Source organism: Morus notabilis, unplaced genomic scaffold, assembly GCF_000414095.1.
Source record: "Morus notabilis unplaced genomic scaffold, ASM41409v2 Scaffold939, whole genome shotgun sequence".
NCBI classification, from domain to species: domain Eukaryota; kingdom Viridiplantae; phylum Streptophyta; class Magnoliopsida; order Rosales; family Moraceae; genus Morus; species Morus notabilis.
This window is the reverse complement of record NW_010360676.1, coordinates 230,616-251,050: the sequence shown is the minus strand read 5'-3', so window position 1 is coordinate 251,050 and position 20,435 is coordinate 230,616. Positions and strand designations below refer to the sequence as shown.

The window sequence follows — 20,435 nt, the reverse complement described above, 5'->3', positions numbered from 1 at the left end:
TAATATTATTAAATATATTAAATATATTATATTATTAAATATATTAAATAAATAATATTATTAAATATATTAAATAAACATATATAATACAAAAACCGGTTTAGAAAAGAGGGAAGAAAATGAAAAAGAAAAAAAAAGTGAAATCCGTTTTTCAGAAAACAGAAAACGAAAACAAGAAAATGAAAACACCTTTTTTTCGTTTTCTGATTTTCATAAAAAGACAAAAACGTTTTTAGTTTTGTTTTTTAAAAAAAATTACACCAAACACGTTTTTAACACCCGTTTTCATTTTTTTGCTTTGAAAACCGTAAAAAACGAAAACGAAAACGCAAACAAACGGGCCCAATTGGCACTGGATCACCCGATTGGTTGTTATTGGCTCAGTATGAATACTAACTCATTTCTTTATTGACTCATTTTTTAAGCCTATCCTGGCCTTATATAAATCCCAACATAGACTCCATCACAACCCACTGGTTTTTGTCAAAAAAAAAAAAAAAGAAGGAAAAAAAAAAACCACCAGTTTTGTCACCATAACCAATCAAACAATGGAAGATCCCATAATATTATACACATCCCTTTCCCTCATCATCCTCCTAATAGCTCTCAAGCTCATCCTCCAAACCCAAACCCCAAAAAAGAACCTCCCACCAAGTCCACTGGCTCTTCCGGTCATCGGTCACCTCCACCTCCTGAAACCCCCCATCCACCGCACCTTCCACCGCCTCTCCCAAAAATTCGGCCCCGTTTTCTCCCTCTGGCTTGGCTTCCGCCGCGTCGTCGTCGTCTCCTCCCCCTCCGCAGTCGAGGAATGCTTCTCCAAAAACGACGTCGTCCTCGCCAACCGCCCTCCCCTCATCATGGGGAAGTACATCAGCTACAACCACACCACCATCGTCGCCGCCCCCTACGGCGACCACTGGCGCAACCTCCGCCGCATCGGCACCCTCGAGATCTTCTCCTCGGCGCGTCTAAACAACTTCCTCGTTTCTAGAAGGGACGAGGTCAAGCGCCTGCTCCGGCGAATCTCCGTGAACTCGCTTCGAGCCTCCGGAAAGGTCCAGCTGAAATCGGTTTTTCAGGAGCTGACGCTGAACATCATAATCAGAATGGTCGCCGGGAAGAGGTACTACGGTGAAGACGTGGCGGACGAGGATGAGGCGACGAAGTTTCGGGAGATCATGAAGGAGGTTTTCGAGAATGGTGGGGCCGGGAATCCCGCCGATTTCTTGCCTATTTTGAATTGGATTCCGGAAGGTTACGAGAAGAGAATCAAGAGGCTGGCGAAGAGGACGGACTCTTTTCTGCAGAGTTTGATCGAGGAGCATCGGAGTAGGAAAGAGAGTAAGAACACCATGATTGATCATTTGCTTTCTTTGCAGGTGTCGCAGCCTGAGTATTACACCGACCAGATTATCAAAGGCTTCGTACTGGTTAGTAGATAATTAATATGTTATATATATATATATTGTATATATCTTTAACCGGAAACCTGAGTTTGCTATACATGATGAAGTGGGGAGGATATATACATTGAAACAATATAAGCCCTTCAAAGAAAATTATAGTCCACACTAAATCTATCATGAGTAGGCAGCATTCTAAAATCATATTTTCCTTTTTTGTAGAAAAAGTTTTCATCGCGAATTGCTTTTTCAATTTTTGATTACATAATTAGAAAGGTGAATTTTGACCTCATTTATTTCGCTCGACTTTAAAATTTAAATTTTATTAAGTAAAAATTTTTTAAACATAATCGTATTTAATTTTTTTGTTACAATAAAAAATTTTCACACAACATCACATCTCAACTCAAATTAAAAACTCAAATTAACAAATTAAACGCCCAAATTATTTTTCCTCGAAATGTTATCATTGTTTTTGCAAGACTTTTTGACTATTTTTTTTAAATAGGCTTTTTGACCATATATTTCGGTTGTACACATTTCTTTTGCACATCATTGCAGGGCATGCGTGTTTTTTTTTTTTTTTTTTTTTTTAAGTGGCATTTTTGTTCAATATTTGGTATCATCACTCCCAATATATGCGGGTCAGACCCGTAGGACGGGGCACCATTTACGCCCCCAATTGACATCTCTAATCATGCATAACATAAACATGCATGTGTTGATGTTATGTCCTTTACTGAACAAATTAAATAGCAGCAAACAAACTAGAGCAAGAAACCAAACCAACCAAGAGCAACCAATTTTGACTAGACTCAGTCAGATTTATTTGTGGTTTTTCTTCACGGCACTATGCCAAATTCCAGAAATGGGTGACCATTTGATGGGACAGTTAGATTGACTTGTGGGCAAAGGCATCATCCGACAATTTCTGTTGACTATCGCTCCTTGTTTCTAGATTTCTTTTTTTATTACAAAAATTTGTCCTATATGCAGATATTGTTATTGGCCGCAACGGATACATCAGCGGTGACGCTAGAATGGGCAATGTCCAATCTGCTTAACCATCCCAACATCCTTAAAAAGGCTAAAGCCGAATTGGATGCTCAAATTGGTCAACAACAATTGGTCGAAGAGTCGGATCTCTCAAAACTAAATTACCTCCAAAACATCATCTCCGAGACTCTTCGGCTATATCCAGCGGCTCCAATGCTTGTACCTCACTACTCATCCGACGACTGCACCATCGGTGGATACGACGTGCCACGTGGAACAATACTATTGGTCAATGCGTGGGCGATACATAGAGACCCCAAGTTGTGGGACGATGCGGAGAGTTTTATACCCGAGAGGTTTGAGAATGGGGAGAGCGAGAGTTACAAGCTATTTCCATTTGGGCTTGGAAGGAGGTCTTGTCCCGGAATAGGCCTGGCCCAGCGTGTTGTGGGCTTGACTTTGGGCTCGTTGATTCAGTGCTTTGAGTGGGAGAGGACTAGCGAGGAAGAAGTTGATATGGCTGAGGGTAAAGGGCTCACAATGCCCAAAGTAGTGCCATTGGTGGCCGTGTGTAAAGCACGGCCCATTATGAACGTTGTTCTCTCTGAAGCCGTTGATGATATTTAGTTGAAGGAAAAATATAAGATTGCTGTTGTAATTTTCATGTAAGAAACATTTCGAGTATCTAGGTAAGTACTGAAATACTGCATTGATCATTTTCAACTTTTTTTTTTTTTTTTTTTTTTTTTTTTTTACCGTGTGTTCAGGCAATATTATCTGTATTTTTATTCTTTACGACTAAGACATCGAAATAGATTTTTACTCTTGGCTTTTCTATTCATTATTCGTTTTCACTTTTCATGAAACACAAATATATCAATCTATTGTATGCACGCTCAAATAATAGCACAAATCACATATGTATATCTCACCTACATCTAGCAATACCTAAGTTTCCAAGCTCAAATAGTTAGAGTTGGCCTTGCTATTTAGCATTAGTTTTTAGTACGAGAAATTCCCTCAAAAGTCTAGATAAATATGAATCCGTGGCTAATGAAAATAGAGACATTGGTTTCTCTCTCTTACCTTTTTTTTTTTTTTTTTTTTTTTGCTCTTTTGGGTTGTTGCCAAAGACCATCATTCTAATTATTAAGAGCTCGTTAATTTCACCAATTCGAGTTTTTAATTTTAAGTTTTTACAGTTAAAATTTTTTAAAAAATATCACATTTAATTTTTTTTATTACAGTTAAAAATTCTCAGAAAATATTATATCTCAACTCAAATTAAAAATTTGAATATGTGAAGCGTCCAAGACCTTTGTAATTAAAATTTGTCCAACCTCGAAGTAGAATAATGCTGGAATGTCACGTGGTAGCAGTTGAAATGGATAAGAACAATGTCGTAGAAGTTGGTGCTTGAAGTTTTCAAAATCCACATTTTTATATGCAACAATTAAAAATTCCAAGCCTAAATCAAACGCATCCTCATTTAATATTCTTTACCATTATAACGACATATATATATAAAACTATCACCCAACATTCATAATTCACCTTCTGTGTATGCAGTGCAGATCTAAGAGATCTCGCTCCGATTTGGCTTTGAGGAGATGAAAATCTGATCATCATAACATACAAAAAGAGAAACCCATCTTCAGATTTTTCTTCTAAATTCATAGCTTTAGTTGCATGATCAAAACAATTATTAAAAAACAAAAAACAAAAACAAAGTAATGATCTAATTAAGCCAAACCTGATCTTCATCAATCTTGGGAACCCAGTCATTCGTCGCAGGATTGCTTCTATAACCCCCAGGCGCCGTCCCAACCCCACCAAAATGGCCTTCTCGCAATTGAATTACTTGATCATCCCCTTCTTCACTCCCTTCTTTCACCACCTTTATAAACCCACTTCCCGTCTGCCCAATTAAACAATAAATTAAATTTCAGAAAAAAAAAAACGAACAAAATTTGATTTTTTTTCCTTCTTCTTAATCATATGTATCTCACCGTATGATGCTGTTTATCAATAGAATCCAACTCTCTGTAGTACTGAGTCTCCACAAACTCCTCTGTCACAGTTGTATCTCCTTCATCGGAGATCACAACCTATATATACATATATAAACACAAACCAAACGTTTAAAGCAACCCAAAACAAAAAAAAAAACAAAAAACAAAAAAAAGGAAATTAAGTTGAAAGTTAAGGACTTGAGATTGAGCCTGGAGAGATCGGAGCTTGTCAAGTTCAGGAATGGTTTGGTCGATTGTGGTCTCAACTGGGCTCGGTGACAAAGAGAGATCAGGCTCGCTTCTGTTGGGCTTGGTGGGTCGTTTTGGTGCCATGGAGTCGAACTGGGCTCTGATCTGGCTCGTGATCTTCAGCTGCTGATCCGAATCCAACACCTCGTCGCTTCGGCTTGGCTTGGTCGCCGTCAACTGCCCCACCATGGTTGATAGAGAGATGGTTTGATGAAATTTGGTTCTTCCTTGGTGACCTTTTGGAAAACTCAGTTCAGTTTTGTCGTTTCTCTGTCCTTTTTTTATTTGCTTTTCTGAAAGTCTGAAACTAATAAACTATGGGCGGCATGTGATGAAACCACTGGCCTGTTTTTGGGTCGTGCGATTCGTGTCCAACCAACGTTACAAAATGTGTGGGCTTAGAGGGCATTTCGGACTTTCTGGAACTTTAGAGAGGAAATGCCTGCTCCCTAATCACGTTTTCAGGTAAAATTTATGGTCGGAAGTGTACTTTTACTCTATCGATACTCGTACATGATGTTGTTTTTACGGTTATAATAATTTTCAATGGTTTAATTTATAATTAGAAACAGTTTTACATTGTGAGTTAATTTTTTAACATGAATGTTATCAGATTGTTTAAAAATAAATCCAATAATTAAAAGAACAGAGTAAAAACAATTCCCTTTGTAAAAGTTGCCATGTTTTGAATTGAAAGCGGCAATAAAATAAAACGTTTCCAATTGATTAAATGTAATTGAAAATGTTGATCAATTGGAAACGTTCATATATAAAAGAATGGTATGCTCTCTTTAGTTTGGCATATAGTCCAGAGGATCAAGATCCCAGTACTTATTAGGAAAAATATTGGGATCCCATTATTATCATATATCAAAAAATGACACTACGGAGGACATGGATAAAAATGACTCAAATGTGTTGTTTAATTTTAGTGTCTTAATTAACATTAATTAATTAAATTATATTACGTCGTATAAAAAATTTAAATTACTTTATAATTAATTCTTTTATGTTTATTATAAAATGATGTAGTATGATTTAATTAATTAAGCATCAATTAAAACGAAGAACGTTCAATAATTTAGAAGAAATTACAAGGAATTAAATTTTACTAGAGTAGGGATTATGACACCTTTCTCTACGTCAGGTTCACATAAAACCTTTTTTTTTTTCCTTTTTAAACCTTCATTCTGTTTCGTCTAAATACCGCTTTTATCCTTTTAATCATATAAATATCTAAATTACCTGTGTACTCCTTTAAAATATTATATTTATCCCTCGCGTTTCCGAAAATAGTCTAAAAATAATTCTTTACCCCACATTTGACTGGTCTAAATTTTAAAAATATTGAAACTATTTTCAGTAAGAAAAAAAAAGATTTTAAGTCTCGTTTAATTTATAGATTTGAGTTTTTAATTTAAATTGAGATATAATTTTATGTAAAAAAAATTTTATATAATAAAAAAATTTAAATGTGATTTTTTATGATAATTTTATAAATGTAATAAAATTAAAATTAAAAACTCAAATTGATAAAATAAGCGGATCTCACGTAGGATGGTCTTGTGAGGACAGTTTGTTTGTTTTTTTTTTTCTTTTTTTTTTTTTTTGTATAGAGCTAGCAGGGAGTGAAGACGGATTCTGTGACGGTGGATCCTCGGGGGAGGGACTACTTTGCCAATAAGGGAAACTTGGTTTTTTTTTTTTTTTTCTATGGATTTGTTTTCATTTTTTTTTTTTTCCTTTTGAGGGGTTTCCAAGTCTTAAGATATATTTTATTTAATGTTTTATCTTATTAGTTTTTTAAATAGTATTTACCGTTTTGAGAAGTATTTTTTACTTTAAAAAATATTAATCGCTTCCATTGTATTTTGTGACTGATTTTATAAAAACAAAGATATATTCTTGCTTCGTATAACAAGAGGATTATTTTAGGTACTTTCCCTTACAAAGAATCGATGGTATTTTTAGTATTTTTAAATTTTTTTATTTTTATTTTTATTTTTATTTTTTTATATGTCGTAGAGTCCATGGCTCCACTTTACTATAAGGCATCGTGAAACTTTGATATGGTGGCAACAGTGCATGGCGAATCCCACCATTGCGGCCTCGGCGCAAAGATATCTGAATCAATCGACATGTTTGGAGTCCGATAATGAGTTTGAAGGTGGATCTGAAACAGGATATTGAATGGAGAATGAAACTACGAATTCTGGTTTTGATCTGCGGAAGAGAATGAAACATGATTGTAGAGAGAGAAAGCACAGATAGAGACAAGGCAACAAGAAAGAGACCCAAGTGTTTTTCAGAGAAAATAATCAGTAGGAGAAGAATCCTAATTTCTACCCAGGTTTTTCCAGTACACAAACACTCGGCCATGTTCATTTTGTTGATTCGAGTTTTATTACAGTAAAAAGCTCTTACAAATAATCACATCTAATTTTTTTACTACAGTAAAAAACTTTCACATAAAATTATATCTCAACTCAAATTAAAAATTCGAATCAGCGAACTAAACGGGCCCTCAGAATCCTCACTTTCTCTCTCTACAATCTTGCTTCTTTCTCAGAGTTTCTTTCACTAGAATGTGAGGAGGAAAAGATACTGAAGAACGTCTAAAGTCTCCAATTGCAAGATTGACTTAGAGTGCTTGGTTTAAAGATTTGTGATATTGTTTAAATTATAATTCGTAATTTATTATAGTATTTTTTTAAAAAAATATATATATAAATTAAAAATAATTTTAAATTATAATTTTGAATTTATTAATTAAATATATTTTTATATATTTAAAAAAAAATAAATTTATATATTATTTAGACCAATCATAAAAAAGCCTTCCACGTATAGTCACATGATTGGACTTAAGAACTCTTCTCTGGCTCTTCCCTAAATGACGTGTCGGTAACTGAGGATAAATATTCTTCTCACTTATGCGCACTGCCATTTAGTGGAATTGCTTTCATAAACTTCATCACTATTTTTCTCCCGTAGAAAATAATACATTTATAATATCGTGATTTTCCCTCGGATGGGGAAAAAAATAAAAATAAAAAGCTTCCGTTAAGTTCAATATGTTATGCTATTTAATTAAATATTTTACCATCAGCAAACTCTAGAAATTATTTGGAATTTAAGTTAGGCTATTTCTTATCAAACAATACACCTCAGGAAACTAAAGTACCAAACTCAAATATAAAAATCCAAAATCAAATAAAATTCATAATTCAAAACCTATCCTGCATTATAGCGTTTATTACAAAAATCTCTTTTCTAACATTATTTTATTTTCAAATGTAAATTACAAGCATATACCATATAATACAATTAGATTTTTTTCTAAATCTCGCCCCTATTAAATTTCTGGGGCTAATTAGAAATGACTTTAAATTTAAGGACATCGGCGACAAATTCATAGCCGACTTAGGCAATTGCCGAAGGCCCTACTTCAAAACAGGGACCCACTTATCTTTTTCTTTTGTAGTTATTATTCAATTTAATATGTTAAATTAAAGTTTCACAGAGTAAAAGAAATAATGACTAAGTCAAAAAATTTTGAGAGTTGGAGCAAAATAACCCAATTTTTCTACTCAGAAAATAACCCAATTCTTAAGTATTATTGGAGTTAAATGTTAAAAAGGTTCCTAATAATAATAAATTGTCCTAATTATGCACTCAAATAACTTTTTTTTAAGATATTGTTTTTTTGGGAGATATCTAACTCTTTTCTTTTATTATATAGTAGTGCTCTAATTACCTTAACAAGGTCTCTTATACATCAAATTAACTTTTATTCTCTCAATTATTATTAATGCTTTAAATGGTGTTCCATTCAAATAAAAAAGTGTAAATAGTTTTAGATTCTTGTTCAGTTCTGAGAGAGAGAGTCTGGACGAGGTTTTCTTTGAGCTACTGAGATCATGACTAGTTAGATCAGATCGGCAGCACAAGCCGGGATATATTGCAACGCCGTTCTGCGGTTCCATTATGAAAATAGGAATACTAAGAGAGTGTTCTCTTTATTATACTTATGTATCTTTATATATATATATATATATATATACACATTTTGTAATTTATCTATTTTGTAATTATCTAACAATATTTGTTGCAAATATTGAGAATTGATCTCGAAAGTTATTCAAGACTTGGGGATTAACTTGGATATTATAGCTTGTTTCACAACAGTGCATACCAAGCAATCAACAGTTTAGCAACTTGGTTGGTAAGATATTTATTTAACGAGTTTAATCAATTTTTATACGGAAAAACAGGTTCAATCTGTTTGGATTGTTTTTTTTTTATCAATCAATATTTCTCCATTGGTTATTAGAAGAGCGTATATGATGTTAACAGTTTTAAGATATTGCTTTTGCAATACGTTTTCTACCATGTTCATTAGCACAACTTGTGTTCAAATTAGAACTCTTCATATTTCTTCCATTCTTATGGACATCTTTTATCCTTCACATAGAATGTATTTTTTTAAACGGGAATCGTTTTTGGATTTTTTTATTAAGTTATTTAATTTTTTTTTTCAGATTAAGTTTGTGTTTGATATTTTTTTTTTAAAGTAGTATTTGACTTTGAAAAATCACATGTAGAGGGTATCTTCTCATGCCGTAGCCGCCTTTAAAATTTTTTTTGGTCATATATATAGGAAATGAAGGAATTATGGCATACCTTGTATTGATTGTGAACAGAATTATATATAGAATACAACTATCCTATTCTAGGTAAGATCCTTGATTGAAGGATTTTACAAATCAATTACTCATCATCAAAACTAAGAAACTAAATCAGATTTTCTAAACTAGGAAGATAATCAACAAAATCAATTACAACGATAAGGACGTAAAATACAAGATTATGTAGATTCTCCAATATGCCCCCGTAAGATGGAGCTCCGAGAGGAGAGGCCAATCTTGAAACGTAGCTTGAGAAACAACTCAGGAGGTAGGGGCTTAGTGAGTGCATCAGCCAATTGGTCATCTGATGATACGTGAGCAACTCGTAGAGCACCGCTTTGAACTTGATCTCAAATGAAGTGGTAATCTATAGCAACATGTTTCATGCGAGAGTGAAAGACCGGGTTGGCACAAAGGTGTGTCTCACCAACATTGTCACAATAGATCACTGGTGCATGTGGAATAACAACACCAAGTTCAGTTAGAAGTGAGCACACCCAACTTAACTCAGCAGCAGTGGCAGCCACAGATCGATATTCTGCCTCCGTCGAGGAACGATCTACTATTCGTTGTTTCTTTGAACTCCAAGAGATTGGATTGTGCCCAAGATAGACAATATAAGCACTTGTGGATGTATAATCATCTTTGTTTCCTGCCCAATCTGCATCAGAAAAGGCGTAAAGTGACAATTCTGATTGGCGATGAAGAAAAAGTCCTTGATCTATTGTCCCACTTAGATAGCGCAATATACGTTTCACAGCATTCCAGTGTTCAGTCGTAGGTCGGTGCATGAATTGCGAGAGCTTATTAACAGCAAAGGAGATGTCAGGATGAGTAAGAGAGAGATATTACAGACTCCCTACTACTATTCTAAACTCCGTCGGTACAGGTTTGTGGCAAGAGGTGTAAGTACAGGTTTCACCTCTGTCATATTAGTTCGGGCAAGAAGATCGTGGATGTAGTGTTTTTGAGACAAAATGAGACCATGAGGTTATGGAATAACTACTGTTGACGGTATTTTTCCATCAACTCGTGATTACCTCTCCAGAAACAACGCGCGTTGACACTCACGGTATACTTAAAGATTAAGACTGAAGAATAATGTAAAGAAGACAACAATTTTATAGTGGCTCGGCAATAATTCTTTGCCTAATCCACTTGTGCATGCACTAATATTTTAACCGGTTACAAGCTCTCTTTCCTTAGTAATGAAATGGTCTCTAACCCCTTTCTGGGTTCTTTTTGCTCTATTTATAGGCGGTTACAAACAACTAAGCCTTCTCTGTTCCCAAGGAGGAAGCCATCTCCCATCCTCGATATTCAGGAGGGTAGGTGAGGTTTAATGATGACAATCTCAGGAAATGCGGCTGACCCCTCTCATCTGCCGCACGATCCACTGACTCCTACAGTAACCGTTGGATTGATGCTTCCTTCCCCGAGTTGACAAGACCGCTGATGGGCTTGACTCGGTGGGATGCCTCGACGCCATGACTCAGCAAGGTTGAGTCTCTATCCTCGGCGCCTGTCTCCACGTGTGATCTCTCGGCGTAGAGAGAACCTTAGCTACAACCACTCCTCCGACCCAAGCGGCCGATTCAGAACGGGGAGTCCTCGGCACCTAGCATCGAGAGTGTGGTCGATCCCTCGACCATGGTGTAACAATTACCCCCTAGGCTGGGACGTCGTGACGCGACTTTCCTAACTACTCAGCGTCGAGGATGCCTCGAGAGAAGAGCTCTTCTGCAGGTAGCAGCGGCGGCTTGTCAGCATAGTAATCATTGCGGTTGGTTTCTCGGGCAGCAGAACCGTCACGTCGATCTTGTCAGCAGCCACGTCTTACTTCCCTGGCGCTACGTGGCCCTGGAGGAGGAACCGCAGCCGTTCGATTAGACCCCTCTTTATTGCTTTCTCCCCAACCGTTGGATCACGCCTTCTCGTATTCGCCGTTGGATGGAACTGAATCGAATTCAACGGTCGGGATTTGGAGTCCCTTGGACTCCTCGGGCGTGTATTTAAACCCTCTGTGAGGGCATTGAGGCTGCACATTTCTTTGAACGTCATTATGCTGCTGGATTTCTCCTAGACGCTTTTGCTCATTCGTGCTTCTTCGTGCTTTTTACCTTCCTCTCCAGATCCACGTCTTCTAACAACTGGTAAGTTCTCGTTCCCCCTTGTTTTTGCTATTGTCCTGGTGCCATTGTATGTAAAACAATGACCATGTATCAAAACAAGAAAAAAAGGGGGAAACTGTCCTCCTCTGCCGTGGCTGGCTGTACGCCCGGGGCTGAGCTTGAGTTCTCAGCCCCTGGTTCTGGGAACTTTGGCTGGGGGCCCGTTCTTCGTGCCGCCTTACATTGCGCCTTGACCTCTCGACCATTAGGACCTAACTTCGCCCTTTGTTTGTTTTCCAAAGCATGTCGCCCAAACAAGTTAGGGGTCGAGAGGTCTCCACGTCCAGGGTGAGGGATGACCCAGTTGAGGTGGCGATGATGAGCTCATCCTCGGACGGGAGTGTGGACTCTCTGCTTCGACAGGTGGAGGATTACCGCGAGGCGTCGCCCTTGCTCTCTCGGTCAGACGAGCTGATCTCCTTGACGAGGAGGACGCTGGCGGGCAGGTCGGCCCTGCGGAAGGCCGAGGATATGGGGTCGTATCGACCAGTGGCCTCTCGAGTTTGGCCACAGATGTTAACCCGTCAAAAATTAGGCCCGGGGCCGCCCTAAAGGCCTTCAATGATGCCAGGATCGATCCCCTATGGAGAAAATTCTTAGGGGTCGACTTAACCGTCGATGAATTTTTGTACTGTTACTCTCTCAAGGCCATTCCAGACCAGAGAGGGTTTTTCTATTTAGCTTCCTCTGCCAAGTCCAAGCCTTTCGTTCCCCCGTTGGTGGTCAAGAAGTCCACCAGTGCCCATGGGTGGAAGCCTCAATTCTTTTTCCTTGGGGGCAATTTCAACTCCCATCCTCTCGACGGCGAGCATCCCTTGGGGACGCAAACAGTATTCAGCAAATACTGTAGGTCCCCCACTCTCTATACTCCGTCTTGACAGGATCAATTGTGTCCGTCGAGCTTTCTAATGCATTGCTTCTTGTTGCAGGTGAAATTAACCCTCGGCCGCGACTTCCTGCTTCTGTTCTTGCACGCGTCGAGCGGGTTCTTGCTCTTCCCGAAGACAACCGTCGCGCTTCGGTTCTTAACACTACCAAGAACCGGGAAGAATACGGCCTGTCCGTGCTCCTCGACACTCCTCGACGTCCCGTTGGCCCTCCCGCGGATCTCCTGAGTTGTAAGTCACGGTTTTTCTTTCTTATTATTGCCTGAGGCCGAGGCTTACGGTCGAGAAGTTCTCGAACTGACCCCTTCTTCTTTCTGTAGCTGTGCCGTCAGAAATGAGGTACGTTGTCCCTGCGAGGCCGAGGAAGAGAAAGAACAGGGATGAGGCTTCAAAACCGCCGAGGCAACCACCTGTTCAGGTCACTCCCTCTCCCCGCGTCGTTGATCCCCTCCCTCGAGGGATGTTCGTGGTCGACCCATCCGCCACAGGGCCATGGGTCGAGGGCTCCCGGGCCACGGCGGAGGTCAAGGAGTCACCATCACAACAGGCTCGGCGTCTTGAAAAAGGAAAGGGCGTCGAGGAGGTCCCTCCCGCACCTGAGCCGCTGGTGATGCCGGGGTCAAAAGTGGATGACCCTAAGTTTGTTGTCACAGACGTCGTGCCGAGGCATCTCCACAATACTTTGCGCCTTCCTCCCCGCTTCAGCCTTCCTATCCAGGCGCTCTTCCATGAAGATTCCTGGAACTTCTTCACTAGAAGGAGCATTCTAGAACGCCAGCATCTGACTGTGACGTGCCAACTCTCGGTATGCCCCTCTCCTGCTCATTGACTTTGGCTTTCCTCTTTTGGGGTTGTCTTTACGCTTTGACCTTGTCCCATCCTTGCCCTTGGTATGTAGGCCCTTGAGCTCACCCTCCAAGACTTTATGGAGCTGGAAGACCTGATTTAGAAGGGGGAGCTCAAGACCCTTCGTGCCGCCCGGGAGGAGTTTTCCCTGAACCTAGAGGTCGAGAAGGCCAAGGTGGTGTTTCTTAAGGAGAGCCTCACCACCGAGAAGGCCGCCAGCTTCCAGAAGGGCGAACGGCAGGGGAGATCCAAGGCCGTCGAGGAATACCTCTCGTTCGTCGAGTTCCAGCAGCGGCAGACAGAAGTGGCTTCGAAGGCGGTCCGGGACTTCATGGCTTCCGAGGAGTTCGGTCGCTTGGTCGACGCCAGGTTGGAGTCGTTCAAGGTGTCCAGGGAGCTCCAGGAGATAGTCGAGGGACAAGTGGAGCAGTTCAAATCCTCTGAGGCGTTCGAGGAGCTCATAAACCAGAGGCTTGACGCCTATCAGGACTCCGCTGAGTTTGAGGAACTTCAGCTGTCCCTCATGAAGTCCGCTGGGGAGCAAATCCTCGACCGCTTCTGAAAGAAGCGTTTGGATGTCGACCTTGCTTTTCTTGACGAGTCTGACAGCGAGGAGGTAGAGGTTGTCGAACTGGACCAACTGGCTGGGGATGTCAAGCAGGCACAGGTTGAGGTGGGGTAAACAGTCGAGGGCTTGGAGCGGGCACTGGGAGAGGGCGGCGAGCCGGAGCTAGGGGGCGAGGAGTACGTCAGCGGAGACGGGGGCACGCAGTAAAGAGACTTTAGTTTCTTCTCTTCTTGCTGTTATTCTTATTCCCTTCATTCTTTTTTTTTTTTACAATGGGGCCATGAGGCCCAGACAATATTTATTTGATGGTTTGTAATGACCATAAGGTCGAGACAAGTATTTTGGTTGTGTTTTCTTTTTATATATTCATGCTTACTTTGTTCATCCTGTTGTGTGGAGAATTTTTCGCTAAGTGTAGGCTCGACTACCTTTCGTGAGTTGAGTTTTTTTTTTAGTAGGGGGCCTCATGTTGGGCCTTAGTACCCCCTCGCCCAAGCTGAGTTTCAAAACTCGGCTTTGGCGGACCATTGTAGAAGCATCGACGTAGATGGTAGAATAGTAAGTGTAGGAACTCTACTCGTTGCTTAGGTATGGTTGAGCCGGAGCCCCACCGCCCTTGCAAGTTCGTGGGGGCCTTATTGTCCCCTTGTCGTCGACGTATCGACGATTTTCATCGACATATCGATGAATTGATATGGTCGATGTATTGACAGGAGCAGTAGACGGTTGTACGACAAGATTTGCTTGCTAAACGTAAAACGCACGTTGCTTTTTATTCATGTAGAATTTACCAGTGGCTTTTCAGCCTGCCAGAAAGAAGAAATGAGACAGAATAAATGACAGGACATTGAGTCTGTTCTGTTAGGTCGACGTTCTCAAGATTACTGGTAGTAGACCTTCAACTGGTCTGCATTCCAAGTATGCTTGATGTCTTGACCATCAAGCTCTGCCAGCCGATACGACCATTAGCCATAATTTCCCTTATTCTGTAGGGTCCTTCCCAGGTTGGGCCTAAGGTTCCGGAGTTCTTGGGTTTGGTGTTGGGGGTTACTACCCTTAAGACTAGGTCTCCGACCCCGAAATGCTTTTGCCTGACCTTCTTGTTATAATACCTGGCAGTTCTTGCCTGGTAAGCGGCGAGCCTTAGTTCCGCGTCCATGCGCCGTTCTTCCAGGAGGTCGAGCTCCAAGCCCATCAGCTCGGCATCCCTCTCCTCCTCGTACCGGGTCACCCGGTCGGTCGGGATGGACACCTCGACTGGAAGGACTGCCTCGACCCCGTATGCTATCGAGAAGGGGGTTTCTCCCGTAGTAGTTCTACTCGTTGTTCTATAGGCCCACAACACTTTTGGTAACTCGTCGGCCCATTTCCCTTTGTGGGTGTCGAGGCGTGTTTGAGCGTGACTTTGATTATCTTGTTGACTGTCTCGACCTGCCCGTTGGACTGGGGGTATACAACGGATGAGAAATTCTTGTGGATCCCCAGTAGTTCACAAAACCGGCGGGTGTTGTCGTTGTTGAATTGCTTCCTATTGTCGGACACGAGAGAATGCGGCACACCAAACCTGCAAACTATGTTGTTCCATATGAAGTTTGTACACTTTTCTTCTGAAATGGTCGTTAAGGGCTCGGCCTCCGCCCATTTCATAAAGTAGTCGACGGCGATAATAGCGAACTTGTACCCCCCTGGGGTTTTATGCAGGGGACCAATAAGATCAATTCCCCACTTGGCAAAGGGCCAGGGAGACACTATAGATGTTAGGTCCTCTGAGTGCAGTCGGGGGGTAGGAGCGTACCTTTGGCAGCTTTCACACCTCTTCACGTACTCGGCTGTGTCTTTCTTGAGACTTGGCCAATAATAACCCTGCCGAAGTATTTTGTAGGCTAGGGACTGTCCCCCAGCGTGGTTCCCGCATATCCCGTCGTGCACTTCGGACATCACTTTCTTTGCCTCCTCTGCGCCGAGGCACCGGAGCAGGGGCGTCGAGTATCCCCTTCGATAGAGGAGGTTGTTGTGCATTGTGTACCTTGCTGCCTGGCACCTCATCTTTTTTGCCTCCTGCCTGTCCTTAGGGAGTTCACCGTGGACCAAGTACCTGATGATTGGGTCCATCCAGCCCGGCTGATAATCCACCGGCATGACTTCGAGCCTCCTTTCCGTGGTCGGGGCTTTCAAGACCTCCACGGGAACCAGGTTCAGGAGCTCAGCGTCTCTCAACATCGCCAACTTGGTGAGGGCGTCGGCGTTGCTATTCTCTGCTCTTGGCACTTGCTGTATATCATAGGCCGTGAGCTTCCCAGGGCTTCCTTGACCTTCTTTAGATACGCGGCCATTTTCTCATCCCAGGTCTGGTATTGGCCTTTCACTTGATTCACAATGAGTTGTGAATCGCTGAAGATGTCTAAGTTTCCTGCTTTTAGGTGCTCCGCTAACCAGAGGCCAGCCAGCAATTCCTCGTACTTGACTTCGTTATTGGATGCGGGGAATTCAAACCTGATGGCCGAGGTGATCTTGTGTCCCTCAGGTGTGTGTAATACCAGCCCTGCCCCACTGCCGTTATCGTTGGAACTCCCGTCAACATAGAGCTTCCACTGCGGTGATTCGTTAGCTTCCTCGACGTTATCCGGTAACCCTGTGAACTCTACCACAAAGTTTGCCAAGGCTTGGCCCTTGATGGCAGTCCGCAGTTTATAGTCGATGTCGAATTGGCTGAGCTCTATGGACCATTTCAAGAGTCGACCGGAGGTGTCAGGCTTTTGTAGCACTTGCTTGAGTGGGTGGTTGGTCAAGACCTGAATACTATGGGCCTGGAAGTAGTGCCGCAACTTTCTCGTTGTCACAACTAGCGCGAGGGCGAGCTTTTCCATCTGGGGATACCTCATCTCCGTGTCGAGGAGGCGCTTGCTAGTGTAATACACCGGCATCTGCACCTTCTTCTCTTTGCGGATCATCACCGAGCTAACGGCGTGTTCTGAGACCGCCAGGTAAAGGCTTAGCACCTCTCCGGTCACTGGTTTGGACAGCAGATGAGGTTTCCCAAGGTGTTCCTTCAGTTGTTGGAACACCTGTTCGCACTTTTCCGTCCATAGGAATGGCTTGCTGCCCCTCAGGGTGTCAAAGAACGGTATGCACTTATCCGTAGATTTTGAAATAAACCGGTTAAGTGCGGCCACACAGCCTGTCAGCTTCTGGACCTCCTTGGGTTTCCTTGGCGATCCCATGTCGAGGAGGGCATGAATCTTTTCCGGATTTGCCTCGATTCCTCGACTGCTTTCCATGAAACCCAAGAATTTTCCAGAGGCGACGTCGAAGGCACACTTGCGGGGGTTCAGCTTCATTTTGTACGCTCGGAGGACGCTAAACATCCTCCTAAGGTCCTCCACATGGTCCTCGGTCTTCTTGATCTTTACTAGCATGTCATCCACATAAACCTCCATTGACTTTCCTATTTGCCCCGCGAACATCCTGTTGACGAGGCGTTGATAAGTCGCCCCGGCGTTTTTGAGACCGAAGGGCATTACCTTGTAACAATAGAGGCCTCTGTCGGTGACGAACGTCGTGTGTTCTTCATCGCGATCGAGCATTGGTATCTGGTTGTGCCTTGAGTACGTGTCCATGAAGCTCAACAGGTCGTGTCCCGCCGTAGCGTCGACCAGTTGATCGATTCGGGGAAGCAGGAAGCTGTCCTTGGGACATGCTTTGTTCAGGTCGCTGAAGTCGACGCATGTCCTCCACTCCCCGTTCGACTTCCTTACCAGTACGGGATTCGAGACCCACCTGGGGTACAAGACTTCTCGGATGAAGTTGTTTCTGATCAGCTTGTCGACCTCATCCCACAGGGCCTCGTACCGCTGGGCATTCATGGGTCGTCGTTTCTGCCTCTTAGGCGGGTATTTCTCGTCGATGTTCAGCCTGTGACACATGATGTCAGGACTTATCCCTTCCATGTCTTCGTGGGTCCAGGCGAACACGTCGGGGCTTGTTCTAAGAAACTCAACCAGTCTCTCGCGGGCCTGCGTCCCCAGTTCCGAGCCCACCCTTAGCGTTCTCATCGGCTCTCTTTCATCGATGGGGACCTCGATTAATTCATCGACCGGTCCCGTTCCGGTCTCATCTCCCGGGAACCTTGGATCCAAATCGCACTCATCCGCCCTGGTTTCGACCATTATCAGCTCCTTCTGTACCTGTGTCGACTCGGCATAGTGGCAGACCGTTTCTGAGTACGTAAGCCCCGACTCATATTGATTTCCCCGGGCCTTGCCGATCCCACTGGGCGTCGGGAACTTCATCATCTGGTGGTAGATGGATGTGACTTCCCTGAGAGCCCTCAACATCGGGTGCCCTATGACCGCGTTGTATTGGTCGCCTCCCTTCACCACCAGGAATTTTAACATGACAGTCGAGGTGTGTGGTCGGGCTCCAATGGTCACAGGCAGCTCTATCGCCCCTTCCGGGATGACGCTGTCCCCTGTGAAACCGTACAAAGGCTGCGTGCTGTTTTACAACCTTGTGCGGGGGATCCCCATCTTATTAAGGCAGTCTGAGTACAAGATATCCACGGAGCTGCCGTTGTCGACCAGGATACGGCAAACCGTGTAGTTACCGATCATGGCCTCGATGACCAAGGCGTCACTCTGGGGGAAATGTACCCCCCTCGCGTCGGCCTCTGAGAAAGTGATTTCGGCCTCCTCGTATCGCGCTGCCTTAGCCTCGCATCCGGAGACGTTCATAATCCTCTGGCTGAACTTTTCCTTTGCCTCCCGAGCGTACTCCTTCTGTGCGCGTCGGGAGGAGCCTCCAAGGTATGGTCCCCCGAAGATCATTCTTATAACGCCGACCGGCTCGGGCGGGTTGTCCTGCCTCTGCTCTTCCCGTCAGTCGTTGTTGCGTCTGTTGTTGTTCCGTCAGTCAGCTCGGTACTCGCCTCCCCTCCCCTCCCAGATCAACCTCTCGACCACGTCCCTCATGTCGTAGCATTCAGCCGTAGTATGCCCACTCTCGCCCTGAAACCGACAGTACTTGTTTTGATTTCTCCGTGCTGGATCGGACTTCAGCGGCGGCGGTCAACGCAGGACCTGGAGGTGGCTGATCTCATGGTAAACGTCTTCGATTCCCATAGTCAAGGGCGTATAGGCGTCGTACCTCTGCGGCTTCGGTTGCTTGCTCTCTCCCTGGCTCGTTGAGGCGTTGCCGCCCCTATTGCTCGGAGCCGGGTTATACCACTGATCGGCTTGCACCTGAGGTAGACCTCGGCGTTTTTTGCCATTGTTTTGATTGCTCGCCTGCCCTACCTCCTCTTTGGTAGGGGTAGGCGCCTTGCTGTTCAAGGCCTTCTTAGCCTCCTCGGCATTAATGAACCCCTCTGCCTTTGCTAGGAACACCTGGTAGCTATGAGGCAGTCTCCGGTCGAGGTCTGTGCTATAGGGGATATCCTTCTTTATGCTAGACAGCGCCCCCATCAAAGCCACCTCGTCGGAGATCCCCTCGGTGGCGGCGACTTGCTCCCCAAATCGGGCTATCCAATCCTTCAGGGACTTATTAGGCCCCTGGTACACCCTTGAGAGTTTTTGTTTAGGCGGGATGTATTTCTTGACACCTATGAACTGAGTCAAAAATGCGTTCTTTAGATCATCCCAGCTGGTGATGGAGTTTGGCTTCAACAATCTGAACCATCTCCTCGCGGAGTCGGAAAGGTGATTCCTGAATGCCCGGCACATGACTTCTTCGGGGTATCCATGCAGGACCATATGCCATGTGTACACCTCCAAGTGGTCGTCCGAATCACTCCTTCCGTCATATAGTGGAATGGGTGGTGATTTATACTTGTCTGGGAGCGGCACCCGGATGATATTCTCTGTGAACGGGTGGTCGTGCGACGTGTACATCTTGGCGTCGACATTGACCGCCTCGGCTACCTTCCCCACAACTTGCTCAAAGTTGTTTAATCGGCTCTCAATCTGCTTTTCAAGCCTAGCCATCTTCTCGGCCAGGGCCTTATTATCCGCTGCGAGCTCTTCCTCTCTCGCTAGCTGCACGGCTTTCCCACGTCGAGCATCGAGCCTCGTCCTGAGGTCTTCACCGTGCACAGACGAAGACCCTATGGGGACAGCATTCTTCCTATTCGCGTTGGGTTGCGGTCGAGGGGGCACGTCCCTGTTATTCACAGCTTGCGCCGCAGCCTCCTTCCGCGCTCTCCTCCGTGCCGCCCGTTGCCTGCTCCCCACCGACCTATTTGACTTGGCCAGGCGATGATCGTTGGCTCGACTATCACCGATCTCCTCGGTGTCATCGCGTTGGTCACCAATCCCTTGGTCCCCAACGGTAGCGTTCACCGGGTTAATCAACGCATCCTCCAACGGTGGCATTGAGCTTTGACCTTGGTCCCGCCCAGCCAGAGCCGTAGCCATCCTTTCTACGGCTGCAGCCAACGTTTCGACCTGCTTTTGAAGCTGGTCGAGGCGGTCTGGGGGATTCACAGTGGCTGGTGGGAGTGGGTTCATCGAGGTCCCCGCGGCGATGGGATTTTGGGTTGCCTGGCTCCTTGGGTCAGTCGCTAGCAGGCGAGCGTTCCTGGGAGGCATAATTACTGTTTTTCTTTGTTAAGAGCTGGAT

General features: G+C 43.7%; 2 protein-coding genes across 2 annotated transcripts; one reads left to right on the top strand and one right to left on the bottom strand.

Moving 5' to 3' along the window:
• The first annotated feature begins 426 nt into the window (after positions 1 to 426).
• LOC21392637 (cytochrome P450 81E8) lies at positions 427 to 3,118 on the top strand. The gene is made up of 2 exons (XM_010097029.2): positions 427 to 1,433; positions 2,403 to 3,118. Exons 1-2 carry the CDS (start codon positions 549 to 551, stop codon positions 3,027 to 3,029), a joined length of 1,512 nt encoding a protein of 503 aa, XP_010095331.1. The 5' UTR covers positions 427 to 548; the 3' UTR covers positions 3,030 to 3,118.
• Positions 3,119 to 3,818: 700 nt separating this feature from the next.
• LOC21392636 lies at positions 3,819 to 4,958 on the bottom strand. Its single transcript, XM_010097028.2, has 4 exons — positions 4,613 to 4,958; positions 4,412 to 4,510; positions 4,156 to 4,320; positions 3,819 to 4,020 (listed from the first exon to the last, which is right to left on the bottom strand). Exons 1-4 carry the CDS (start codon positions 4,850 to 4,852, stop codon positions 3,979 to 3,981), a joined length of 546 nt encoding a protein of 181 aa, XP_010095330.1. The 5' UTR covers positions 4,853 to 4,958; the 3' UTR covers positions 3,819 to 3,978.
• Positions 4,959 to 20,435: the final 15,477 nt, after the last annotated feature.